Source organism: Mastacembelus armatus, chromosome 8 (genome assembly GCF_900324485.2).
Source record: "Mastacembelus armatus chromosome 8, fMasArm1.2, whole genome shotgun sequence".
NCBI classification, from domain to species: Eukaryota; Metazoa; Chordata; class Actinopteri; order Synbranchiformes; family Mastacembelidae; genus Mastacembelus; species Mastacembelus armatus.
The window spans coordinates 18,763,046-18,777,010 of NC_046640.1; the positions used below are offsets into that span (position 1 = coordinate 18,763,046).

At 40.2% G+C, this 13,965-nt stretch overlaps 1 protein-coding gene across 1 annotated transcript; it reads left to right on the top strand.

The window, feature by feature from the left end:
- Positions 1-278: 278 nt before the first annotated feature.
- slc17a7a (solute carrier family 17 member 7a) lies at positions 279-11,192 on the top strand. Its single transcript, XM_026324529.1, has 13 exons — positions 279-340; positions 6,567-6,819; positions 7,077-7,195; positions 7,301-7,415; positions 7,504-7,591; positions 7,825-7,911; positions 8,007-8,149; positions 8,274-8,423; positions 8,942-9,074; positions 10,006-10,116; positions 10,527-10,654; positions 10,743-10,812; positions 10,894-11,192. The coding sequence occupies exons 1-13, from the start codon at positions 279-281 to the stop codon at positions 11,190-11,192; spliced, it is 1,758 nt and encodes a 585-aa protein (XP_026180314.1).
- The last annotated feature ends 2,773 nt before the right edge of the window (positions 11,193-13,965 follow it).

Consider the following 13,965-nt stretch of genomic DNA (forward strand, 5'->3'; position numbering starts at 1 on the left):
TATCATATTTACACTTGGTACAAATTGCATGGATATTCAATATCGTCTTTAACTTAATGTCTTCATTTTCAGTAGATTACTGCTTTATTAACAGAGACCAAACGTGAACTTGCACTTTGAAAGGCCCAGCGTTTCTGTGACCCATCTGAGAGAGAAGTGAGCTCTCGCGGGTAGGGAGGGATGAGAGACGTGGGGGAGAGAGAGGACTGTGCGCACTCGGGCAGAACGGGACGGTGCGTGGGACATCAGCACACCGGCAGGGTCAAGGCGCCGCAAGGATGGAGATCAGACCAGACAGGTTCAAGGCGGTCGCGGGCAAAACTCTGGGGAAAATTCACAGGTACACACACATTTCACATATCTGTGATTCCAGCTCTGACTTTTCCCGGTTTTCATGTGTTTGAGGATAGTTTTGTTCTGCAGGACACTGCACTTCATCATGATGCAGGTTTCTCTCCGTTCTCCTCCAACCAGTAACCCTGTGGCAAAGCAAAGTGCGGTTTTATTGCTTTTAACTGGGGGAATGGGTTTGGACCGCAAACATCATGAAGGTAGCGGGGAAAGTCCGGCTTAGCGCAGCGCATGGCGCAGTGATTGCACTGTAAGAACTGGGTGAAAATGCCGCAAGTGATGGAGCAAATGTTTGACTCTCACTTCACGAATTGCCTGTATTTTATATTTAACGAGGAAAACTGTATCCTACTGTACCAAAAGAGAAGTCGCACAGTGCAGTTACAGTAGTAGGCCTATACATGTGGCACAGGAGTTTTGCTGTGTTTTTTTGGTTTGTTTTGTTTTGGTTTGATACTTAATTGCACACTTCTACAAATCCTGAACGATGCTGCTGTTTGTAAAAGTGTTTTTTTCCTGCCGGTTTGTTTGACTTAAAGTAGAGTATGTTGGTGTTTCAGAGGAGAAGAAAGTGCGATTACATAATATGTCCGTGCGTTATTGGCCCGACCTGGATGAGAGTCTGTCTGTCTGTCTGTCTGTCTGTCTGTCTGTCTGTCTGTCTATCTATCTATCTATCTATCTATCTATCTATCTATCTATCTATCTATCTATCTATCTATCTATCTATCTATCTATCTATCTATCTATCTATCTATCCAAACATTTACTGTTTTGTTTAAACGCAAAGTAAAATTATGTCGTGATTACCAATGAAGGTCATCCAAATCAAATAATTGACAAAACTGCCAAAAGTTACTTGCTTCTCTTGGATTAACAGACCATGAGATCACAGACTCAAGCTCATGTCTGTGACTGTCAATTTTAAAGATGAAATCAACATATATAACAGCAGACTGTAATTATAAATGCCTTAAAGTGCTGTGTGTATTATAATAAAATGCATATCAAACCAAAGGTTGCAACACAGATGGGTGTGTAGCCAATATTTCAGTAAAAAAAGAGATTAAAGATACTGATAGACCTTCATGCAATAACCACTGCTTTAAGCTTTCACTCTCTCAGGATTTGAGGTAGCAGCCAAACGTATAAATCCCGTCCTGAAATAGCCTGTTTTTCAGTCCAGCTGTTGAGCCACACAAATCCCTAAACTCTCTCCTCCCACTCACTCCATCCCAGTCCATGTCACTTCCTCCAGTCTGGCCATCCTCCTCCATCCTTCATCCATCCATTGAGACACAACTCTCAGCCTATCAGGGTCTCCCAGATTAACAGACATGCAAATCTCAGGCTTTTTCTGTTTTACTGGTGGTGAGCAATGCATGTGTATGGTCACAGCTGATGCTATGAGATATGTGTTATGTTTGGATTGGATTCAGATTGGTTTTAGCGGACGTTTCCATGGCTTAGCTAGTGAACTCTGGTTTTTTATGGCCAGAGATTTGTATAACTCAAAGAAAAAGTGGATTGTTTTTAAGTTGATGTAACAATGGATGTTTTGAGATATGAAAATATGTGTGTATAAATGTGTGCATGTGTAAAGGAGGCCCTGCACTGTATGAACAAATGTCTATGTCTGTGTGTGATGTCACCACCTCACAAACCATGATCCTTTCTTATGAAAGCAGCCAGGAGTTCATCAATTATTTAAAGGTTTTCTCTATCAGAATGCATCTCCTGTTTCTATATTAAACTGCACTATGTAAGCATAAACTTCACCACTGTAAGGTCAAGTGCACTCTACCTTTCTCCTCTAACTCTTTTAACATCTTCAAATAAGTAGCCAAATATCATCTGTTCATCTCCTTGTGCCATGTAACTCCTCAACAGCATCATGTGAAATATAATTACAAGGACTCATGTTACAACTGTGTAGCATGAGTCCATATGTTGACGTTTGTAAAAATTTCTAATAGCATCCCGTGGACATTTTGCATCTCATAAAATTGTTGCATAGAGGTCTGGTAAAGGCTTTTAAATGACTGTGCTTGTCTGACTGCAGGGCTTCATGAGGAGAGCTTATCTTTAATTACATCACTGGGAGAGTGCCACTGTATAAGATACCTGATTTCTCTATATTTATCTTTTTTCTTTCTGTATGTTTATGCAGCTGTTTCAATCTACCTGTGTTGTTGTGTGTGGAAGCAGCAAAATGTACTCTAAGGATGTCACACATGATGAATCCATCAGAGCAGTTTGGAAAGTCAGCTGCAGCCGCTCAGCATGCCTGGTGACTGGGAGCAATGTTCCTGTATCCCTGTGGTCAGCACAGCTGCAGTATTTAGCATTTCCATCGTCTGTTAATGTTGTTAGGTTTTAGCTTTAAACACTTTGGGACACCTGGGAAACAACCAAAAATAGCATTTTTATAATTTCTCAATATGTAACATGCTAATCATGTTGTGACACATATGTCGTTTACTGAGGAAGCAAGAAGCCATGTGTGTGCGTGCATATTGAGTCAGTGCTCACGCTGATTGAGTTATACTATGTGAGTATAGATAAGTCTATGAAGGTCACATGTGGTTATTTGAACGTTGTGTGTCACAGCAGAAAAAAAAGCAGCGTGACAGGATGGGGAGCAGGGTGTCTCCCTGGGTGACACAGTCCCACTGAGACCCAATCTGTTCACTTCAGAGAGAGGGAGAGGCTCATGGAGCAGGGGGAGACACCACTATCAAAATTACAAAAAACAGAAATTTCTCTTTAAAATTTTAGAAAACCTCAATCTAATTTAGAGAGGAGGAGAGTGGACACTGACATGAACAGAGAAAAGCAGCGCTGGCTTATGGTACAATGCTTGATCAATTCAGTGCACGGATGTTATATAATTTTTACTGTCAGAGTCTGTCTCTTTCATCCTCTTATCAAAGGATTATGCAGAATGCTCTGTAAATTGGTGACTTTAATATACAGGTTAAAAAGGTTTCAGGTCATGAACCAACATGTGAAAAAAGTGTTAATTTACCATAGCCAACATATTACTGTAAATCTAGAAATTAAGCAAAATAATTATCTCACAATGTAAAGCAAATGTGATCTTAATCAACATGAGTGCAGTTGTTGTCTACTCTGAGTTTAGGGAGTGATGAAGTCATCTATGAAATCTAATGTGAGCATGCAAACTAACAAGTTTTTTATTTTTTGTTGTTTTTTTTTATATCTGATTGAGATTTATATGTTATATGAAATCCAGTGGGTAAATGCCCTGAAGTGCCTTTTTCATGATGAATCACTTTGATTTTGTCTTGTACATTTTATATCAGATATTTATTCAGATTTTATTCTTATATAGTTTTCTTCTTGTGCAAAGGTGAAAAGCACAGATCTCAACTGTGTTTTAATTGTGAATCTTCACTGAGCCTGTTACAGTTGTAATTATGACATTTCAGAGAGCCTGAGGTCACGGGACTCCTGCCTGCTCATGCTCGCTTGCTCATTAATTGTTGCCAGATGAGACCAATCGGGTCCGAATGATGCTAACAAGAGAAATTACATCAGCTGAGTGAAAGGGAAATGTCCAGGGACTGCTCTTCTTTTCTGTGTGTAACATACCAACCAGCACAATTATGAAAAAGGTTTTGTGTTTGCAGGCAGATATAGTGACAAATGCTGATTTATATCAAGGTAATATTTGTCCATTAACTGAAAGTGCCAGTAAAATCCTTCCACTTTAAAACACAGCATTAGAAGAGCAGACCCTTGGCTAGAGCTAGATTGCTTTTTAGTGGGAAGCATCTGTAATTAACAGTAATTGTTGCTGTGAGCTAGCCTCGTTAGCTGGTAGCATATGTGAAAGTGTAAGGCTGCAATCTGTTCTGAGGTTTAATGAGGATCCTCCTGCAGCCTTCACTATCTGTGAAGCAGGAGAGCCTACTGAGCTCCACTCAGGAGCGAAGTCAGCACGTCTGTTTGCTACAGAGAGGACAGCAGTGTGAATACAGCCAACTGAAAAATGTGCCTTCCTTTGTGCTACATCAGCCTTTTGATCAGTTTGTTGTTACAGGATCGCTTACAATGTCATTTCTTTGTTTCTTGAATTTTCTGCACTATGGTGCATATGTTAAAGTTCCATGTCTAGAGGCCAGCAGACTGGAGGAGTAATTTCAGTCACACTATTAAATCAAATGGGTAATTGCTATCAATTTTTACCAAACTCATTGCTGACAAGTTCGGCAAAAAAAAAAAAAGGAATCATTAAACATTTGAATCAAAAATATGTGCAGGTAAGAAAAACAACAGAATCAAATGCCAGCATGAATTCAACAGTGGGTTGTGATAGAGGGAGAAACATGCTGAACCATGCCCAGTGCTAGTCTGTCCTTCCATATTCATTTCCGGAAGTAAATCATTTTTGTAATCCTAATCCGAATGTTGTGACAGCTTAAGAGAGAGAGACAGAGACAGACAGAGAGAGAGAGAGAGAGGGAGTCTAACCTCTATAATCTCTTACAAACTTCTGAATGGTTCTTTATTATTTTTCTTTTGTTCACTGTGTTTTAAAGGTTCAATTTATAGATCATTATACCTGCATATATTTCATGTTTTTGTTGCATGAATTCTAAAGGAGTTTATGCAGAATCTGTTGTGTATAGCAGAGAAAGTACAATGCACAAGCATAACTAAGAAATATAACAGATGCAGACATACAAGACATAGATAAGTAGTGACAGATTATGGTGTAAAAAGCTATAGTGAATTATTTATCTCACTCAGAAACACATGAATAATTAACCAGTGTCAGAGTCTGGCTTGTCCTGTGTTAGTATGTGTGAGTAAGTTATTTTGGGTTTTCGGTGTATGTAGCCCCCGAGAGGGAAGAATCATCTTGAATATCCACTTGAAATACAGTCCAGCATCAGTAGGTACCTGATCTTTAAAACACCTTTTTCAAAAATGCAACCACCCTCATCATGTGGAACAAATCCTTGTCCTGATTCCTCCTGTTTTTGTGCATAATTCTCCAGCTCACTGACTAACTGGATCAGCACACAAGTGCGACACCCTATGAACTCAAATGTACTCCAAAATACTGTACACACGCTCATGTTAAAACATGAACACCACAGTTACATTGTATCTGATTTAATAGAAATGTGGATTTGCACCTAGCATGTCCTTACATCTGCTGCATGTTTGTACAGTATTTGTGTGTTAGTGGGTGGTGTTGCTGAGAGCATGGAGGCTGTAACACACAGATGGCTGCTCTCCTGCCTTCTCTGTTTGACTCCTGAGTAACAGCATAAAAGAATCTGGTCTCTTCTTAGAAAAATGTGCACAATTTAAAATTGTGTAAAGGGTAGAACAGAGGAAGCTAATATATGTTAGTATTAGTTAAGCAGTAACCTCGCAGCATAAACTTCCAAGCCTGTCCATTCAGTGGTAATCTGGGATCTGTGTGGTTAGACCTGGGTCTGGGACACTGGTGTCGTAGCAGGTCCCAGGCGACCTGTAGGAGCAGGCACTCAGGGAATGTGCTGTGTGTTCTTGGCTAGTGACAGCTGCTTCCACATGCTGAGTGAGACACAGCCCCAACATGGTGCATGTTGTCTGCATGGAGGTGTGTGTGACAAAGCCTACAAACTCTCTGCAGTAAAAACATGCACAAAGAATGGATATACACTTCTTACAACCTCACAATGCATGGTGGTATCACAAAGGTGTAAGATCTCCTCACTAATAAATGTGGTGGTTGCAAGATGTGCATGAAAATAAAGAGAAGACTGAGATTTGTTTAAAGCATCAGTTGTATTATTGCCAATAATATTCCCAGGAAATCCCCTTTAGAGTCATTGTTCTGTTGTTTTGCAGGTTTTTGTCCTGAGTGGAGGTGTGTATCAGTGTGTGACCTCACCCTCATAACCCCGCCTGTTTATCCACAAGGAATGTTTCTTTCTCCTCTTAAAGGAAATAACCTCTTAAGCTGAGCTAGTCTCAGAATTGGGTCCATTAATAAGTTCATTCTGTAGTGTGGCTCAAATCTGTAGAACTTTACTGAAGTTCAACACCAAACTTATTGTGGCAGAAAATTTAGATCAGATTGAATTATGTTGGGTATAATCTTATATGCGTTTGCCAAAATCCTGAGGTATTTCTGGATCCACATTCCTTCTTCTATATGCTGCCTCTGTTTCTGTTTCTGTCTCTCCTCTCAGGCTCATTGAGAAGCAGCAGCCCAATGGAGAAACCATTGAGCTATCAGCAGAGGGCCGCCCTGAGCTGGTGGAGGAGAAGGAGCTGCCGGTGGTGGACTGTACCTGTTTTGGCCTGCCGAGGCGTTATATCATCGCCATCCTGTCTGGACTGGGGTTCTGCATCTCTTTCGGTATCCGGTGCAACCTGGGCGTGGCCATTGTAAGCATGGTCAATGACCACACCGTGTACAAAGGCAACAAGGAAGTACTTGTGGTAAGAAATCAAAGCTTTTGACCTATTTAATGCCACTAAAGATTAAATGTCATCATAAAAATATAAACATCAATACAATACAAACATCAGTTCCCTTCTTAATTTTGGAACTGAAAAGCATCATTTATTTAAACACATCAAAATAGTGAAGAAAATAAAGAAGTTGGAGGTGCTGTCAAAGTATGGTCACCGGTCTGATGATTGTTCCTCTCTGTTTTCAATATTAAATGTCATTAATTTATATATTTTTTCTCCAGGCTGCACAGTTCACCTGGGACCCTGAGACAGTAGGGATGATCCATGGCTCCTTCTTCTGGGGCTACATCGTCACACAGATTCCGGGCGGTTTTATATGTCAAAAATTTGCAGCTAATAGGTGAAGATTTATATATTTTGAATATTTCATGATTCTAAGGTTGCTATGGTTAGTGTCGCTGAACACTCAGTCTGAGGCCTTGCGTTTCTTTTTTGTGTGTTTAAGAGTGTTTGGCTTTGCCATAGTGGCCACCTCCACCCTCAACATGCTGATTCCATCTGCTGCTCGCTGCCATTACAGCTGCGTCATACTGGTCAGGATATGCCAGGGCCTTGTTGAGGTGCAGTATGTTCCTGCATGTGCATGTGCATGTGCTTAAAGGGTGATGTGTAAACCTTTTCCAACACTAACTTTATTTTGTCCTTCAGGGTGTATCATACCCAGCCTGCCACGGGATCTGGGCCAAGTGGGCACCTCCTCTGGAAAGAAGTCGATTAGCTACAACGGCCTTTTGTGGTAATGTTTCAACACCATACTAACACACTTTCTATGACATCTGCACTAACCTTCTGTAACATCAGCTGCAGGAGGTTCCTGCAGACTTTTAAAGATTTAAAGTAGAAGATGTGGATTTCCACATCTATTCATTAACAGTATATATGAAGCTGTTTGAGCACTGAAATTACTTTATAACCAAAAAGGTAAAACCCTGGTGCTGTTGCTTTACTTCATGTTTGGTGCCTTCTTAGGATCCTATGCAGGGGCTGTGGTGGCAATGCCCTTAGCTGGGATACTGGTGCAATACACTGGGTGGCCTTCAGTATTCTACGTCTATGGTTAGTATCCTGAATATCTTTATACTGGGGTATCTGTTGGTTTACTGCAGTACTGTGACTGTTCAGCCAGTTCACTGCCTCTCTCCCTCTCCCAGGCAGCTTTGGGATATTCTGGTATTTGTTCTGGATTCTTGTGTCGTATGAGAGTCCAGCAGCGCATCCCACCATCACACCAGAGGAGAGGAAGTACATTGAAGATGCCATTGGAGAGTCTGCAGCGTTTCTTAATCCTCTCCATGTATGGCACTATTTGATGTTTATGTGCAGCCTGTCAACCAACCCACATTCAGCTGACTCTAGTTCTTGATCCATCTCAGTGTAGTCAGTGGATCCAAGTAATGTCTTATTCCTTTTGGTGACAGAAATTTAAAACCCCATGGAGACACTTCTTCACCTCCATGCCAGTTTATGCCATCATTGTGGCCAACTTCTGCAGGAGCTGGACGTTCTACCTGCTGCTCATCAGCCAGCCAGCCTACTTTGAAGAAGTCTTTGGCTTTGAGATCAGCAAGGTGAGATCATATCATCCAAATACACAGCTATAAAAACTTCCTTCCTTTGATTTCTTTCAGTACCTGGGATCTGCCCACAGCTTGAGCACCCAACTTTAGCTGAGTGCAGTTTAGTTTTGGTGATAGAGCCTTGAATTAATGGTGTTTCAACTGAATTTTAAGTGAAATTCATGTATTGTTTTAACCCAAGTCTTTGTCTCAAAACGCTGATAAAGATTTAAGTTGGTTTGCAAAACTTTAAGGCTTTCAACTGCATGGTCAGTGTCAGAGCAAACTATTAGTATTCTACACTCTCTCCTCTCTTTTAGATTGTCTTTGTTAGCTTATATCACAGTTCAGGAGCATTAAACAGTAGAAGTATTTACTACTTTTAATTTTCAATGTGCTATTACAAAATAATCTATCTTGGGTTTAGATAAAAGATTTGCAATCTCTTTGCAAACTATAGTTATTAGGTTTTGAATTGTTTAGTAATGACAAACATACACATTCAGCTCCTCTCTCCTTTCGTCTTTCAGGTGGGCATTGTGTCAGCTTTGCCCCATCTGGTGATGACCATTGTTGTGCCTGTTGGAGGCCAACTGGCAGACTACCTGAGAACTCACAACCTGATGTCCACCACCAACGTGAGGAAGCTCATGAACTGTGGAGGTGAGAGCAAAAACGGTGGAGGGGAGTGAGGAGGAATAAAAAGAAAGACTAGAGAAAGCTGACAGCATTGTCAGAGCAGAAACTGGACAACGCGCTGATTTACTGGGGTTTGCATTAGAACATCTCAGATTTGAGATTATGACAGTAAAAACTAGACTAATGTTGAGAAATAGAAAATGAGCCTGATTGTAAAAGATTAAATATGGAATGAACTCAAGAAACATTTTATTTAGTAAAGGTGAGAATCCAGTGAGCCCAAAAGAACATCTGTCTTTAAATAAACTAGACTTTGTGTGTGGCAAAACACACGAGAGGACACCCACACCTGGATGTCAGTTAAGCCAAGCTGCCCAGATGTTGTCATCAGGTAGATGTTAAGATGCCATCATCTTTTCTGTAGTGAATCAACGTGAAAAACAATAGCTGAGAGATTTTTGTTGATGTATTTGTGTGACTATTTGGATGCAGGTCTATTTGTTCATATTTTGGGATGTTTATATTTGTCACACCATTTACACTAAGTCGGCCAAACACAAACAGAACTGAGAGACTAGGAAACTGAGGCAAAAAGAAGAAGGTCCATGCATTGCCACTATTAAGGCACTGACATAAAGTAATGCAATAGGTGCCAGTACATGAATCATATTTTTATTTAAGCATAACTTAAAGGCTGGATGAGTCTGTACGATTTCTAACATGGTGTTTGTTCTTTCAATTTACATGCATAGAACCAAATCACAAGAAAATCATATCAAGCCACTTTACATAGAAACTCATAGAAACGTTTCAATATACTGCTTTATTGTGTAACAGGTAACCAGTGATTTTTTTTTTTTTTTTTTTTTTTAAACTGAGTATGAAGTTGTGGATGGCATTGCTCATAGCTCTGGTCTTGTGGTATTTTATTTGTGTTTACGTGGATGTGTTTCAGGTTTTGGAATGGAGGCCACCCTCCTGCTGGTGGTGGGATACTCTCACACAAAAGGTGTTGCCATTTCCTTCTTAGTCCTTGCTGTGGGTTTCAGTGGATTTGCCATCTCAGGTAAGAGATGGTCTAAACTAATATGCTGAAAGCCTGATTTAATCTGATGTATTGCTGTAACCTTTCAACAGTTCAAAACTGACTGGGTTCAGTTTAAATGATCAAAAAGGTTTGTCAGAGAAATTGTATTTTAACAAAAGCCTGCTGTGCTTGTTTTAAAGGAACAGTTTGACATTTAGGTTTGGATTTTCTTGCTCAGAGTTAAATGGAGAAGTCAATGTCATTCTGCTGTGTGTACAGAAAATATGAAGCTACTGTTATCAGCTGGTTAACTTATCTTTATTAAATTGCAACAGCAGCCTAAATCTCTCCCCCTGATGTCTATTTACTCGTTGTGAGATGTGTCACTAGTAAGCATGAAAACCAGCTTGAGAAACAGTGGAACATCACATTGTTTGATTTATTTTTAGGGTTTAATGTTAATCACTTGGATATTGCCCCTCGATATGCCAGCATACTGATGGGCATCTCAAACGGGGTAGGAACATTATCTGGAATGGTGTGTCCTCTCATAGTTGGAGCCATGACCAAACACAAGGTATGTCCCTGCACTTGTGATCAGCCTGATGATGCACGATGAGACTGGCCAAACTCATTTGTTTTCAACACCATTTCTGTCACTTCAGACACGTGAGGAGTGGCAGGGTGTCTTCCTTATAGCTTCCCTTGTTCATTATGGAGGAGTGATTTTCTATGGTAGGACTTGTCTATGAATGTAGTGCTTTGTGAGCATGCACAGGAGACCTTAGTCTAAATTTCTGATCATTTTTTCAATAGGAATCTTTGCTTCAGGAGAGAAGCAGCCATGGGCAGACATAGAGGACACAAGTGAAGAGAAATGCGGTATCATTAATGAGGATGAACTGGCCAATGAGACAGAGGAGATGTACCGTGGAGGTGGGCAATACGGGGCCATGAGTCAACCAGTGATGGGTTTCAATGGAGGAGGGGCTGGAGGAGGGGGAGGAGCTGGTCCTGGATGGGTGACGGACTGGGAAAAATCTGAGGAGTATGTGCAGCCACCTGGATATAACTCTTACATGTATGAGAGAGAAGAAGAGAGGGAGCTGACATAGAAAATCAACATGATTCAAGTTTTAAAAAAAAATTAGGAAAAGATGAAGATTTTTTTGGAGAGGGACTGTAAGAAAGTCACTGCAGTACTGATGGACCTGCTGTGTGCTTTTGTACAATATTTACAACTGCACATATCAAATGTGTGTCTGATGCATTCCATGGTGTATGTGTGTACGTGTATGAGTGTGTGTAAGCATGTGCATGCAGGTGTACCTAAACACAAACTGAACTCATCTCCCAGATTTCCTTCTTGCTCCTGGGCTCATTGTAATTGGTCAGGAATTCTGGTTCCACAACATCCTAGAGAAATTAGGTGGGGGGGGGGGGGGGGGTTGCTTGGTGTAGCAATTCTCTAAACCCTGGTGGTGTTTTTTTCTGTTTTTAAATTTTAATGTATAAGCCGCACATTTACTTTTTTGCTGGGGAAGCACCTTTGAGGCCACAGTTTTAAAATGTAAACCCTTAGAGCATACAACTTTATACAACTTTGTCCAAATTACATGAACTCAGTTCATTTTATGGTGAGAATCTGTCATGTTTTAAACCCTGTTACTTTCAAACTTCTCAAAGAAGGAAAAGGTGCTTAAGTGTCAATCTGTTTATGTGTTTGTAAAGCTTTTGTTATAACAGGCTGCCCAATTTGTATGTGCACGCGTGTGTGTGTGTGTGTGTGTGTGTGTAAGCTAATGCTTGAGTTTGTGCACAAAGCTGTGTGTGGTGTTTAGCTTAGTCTCGCCTGGGTCTGACTGAAGTAGGTCATGTCCAGCCAGACTCATGGGTCAGAGAACACATATCTTGAGTAATCATCTGACACTTGTGGTTTACACTATGTGTGTGTTCCCTTTGGAGAGGTGGCCATGAATGATAAGTACAGTGTGAGAGTTTGTTAACCAGTGCAAAGCAGTAGCAGTGTTTCCAGGCATCACATCATGTCCTGTTGTCTGTCGCTGCCTCTATTCTATCCTCTCCCCCTGTTTTCCTTCATGTGTTTAACAGGACATTCTGTCTTCTTCTTTTCTGGTTTTAATTCAATCTGTGCTTTCCCTTTAAATGTTTGAGTTGGTGGGTCTGGGCTTTTCAGATTGTCTGTGTGTGGGATAGTGAGTGTGTTGTGTTAGATGCAGGTGAGCATGCTTTAATAAGCACAGCATTGCATCATCACTCTCTTGCTTTTACACACAGACTGCAAATTTCATGCAAGCACAGTTAAGTGCACCATGTGCAGAAGGAGTGGTGCTGCAGTGTTTGGTATTTATGTGGCTGTTGGAGTAAAGATCCCATGGTGCAGATGGTAACAGGTGGGGATTAGCCAGAATCAATTATCATACGTTATTAGAGGGTGTGGTTATGGTTTGCAAACAATGACTAATCACATCAGTTGTTTTCTTGTCCTTTTAAAGCAGTGTCCACTCCATTTTAACGCAATAACAGCTGGATAATGCAGTGGAGACTCCAGAAAAGCTTCTGATGCAGGAAAGAAACACAGAGAACAGGTAGAGCCAACAGATAAGATACATGAAACCTGCATGTTTGCATTCATTTTTCACTTGATATTGACTTATATTAGTTTACTATATTAGACTTAACCATAACCACCAGTTGCCTAAATCTCACCTCACCCTAACCTTAAACCAAATCATCAATTAGTAGGTAGTCTGAGTCACAAAATCATTTTTGTCCCCACAGTGTGAGCACTATCAGGTGTTACATGTTATTTTTCAGAATCAGAATCAGAATCAGAATGAGCTTTATTGCCAAGTGAGTGTGCGCACACACACACACACAAGGAATTTGTTTAGGTACGGGGGGGGGGGGTACTCCAGTGCAAATTTAAATTTAAAGGTACATTTGCAGGCAACTCTTTTCCAGATAAACAGTCAGGCTCTGTTTAACCTATAGAGGTTTTGTGAGTTGAGCTCACTTTTGTGAGAAGAACTGCTGAAATGTTAAGATTTGTTTTTTTTTTGTTTTTTTTTTCAATCAAATGAGGATTTAATGGTAAAATGTGTTAGTGAGTAAAGTTTTGTGTACACGACTATGTAACAAAGGCAAATTACTGTTTTATGAGTGACAAGATTTGAATGATTGTTGCGATGAACAATTTCATTTTTAAGTGTTGTGTTGGTGTATTTTAATCAAGTTTCTTCTTTGTCTCAGTTTATGGTTGTTCCATTGTTGTCCTCTTCCTTCTTGATGAAATGTGTGGTTACCTGGTTGGACTCAGTGTAAAAAAAAATTAAAAGGAAATGCTAGTATTTAAACTTGAATATAAGATGGAAATATTCTATGTATAAAAGATGTATATGTGAGATATCCTTGTGTATAATAAAATTTAAGCAATTTTCAGATCTTGAACTAATGGCTTTAGGATTTTATCACCAAAACAGCAGGAAAAAACATTAAATTAGTGTTGATTTTTAATATTATGCCCACACTGTCAGTTCTGTCTTTCTCTCTCTTTCTCTTGGGACAGATGGATGCGGGATTATCTCTGTGATTTTAGGCAAAGATTAGATAGGAGAGCAGATGCACTCAGTGGGAGAGGGAGCGAGAAACATGGATGTCACACGGCACGGGAAGTGAGGATGAGGGACCAGAGGGTGGGGTATGATGCCTGCAGGATGTGTGCATCCAGTGTGACTGAAGATAAACCTTTAAGATGCATGAAATTGTCATCATTTATAAATCTTTTACAGTAGACAAGAAAATCTACTGTAATGCATTTTATAAATTTTAACAATTCTTTTACCAAAACACCTCAGAACAACAGGG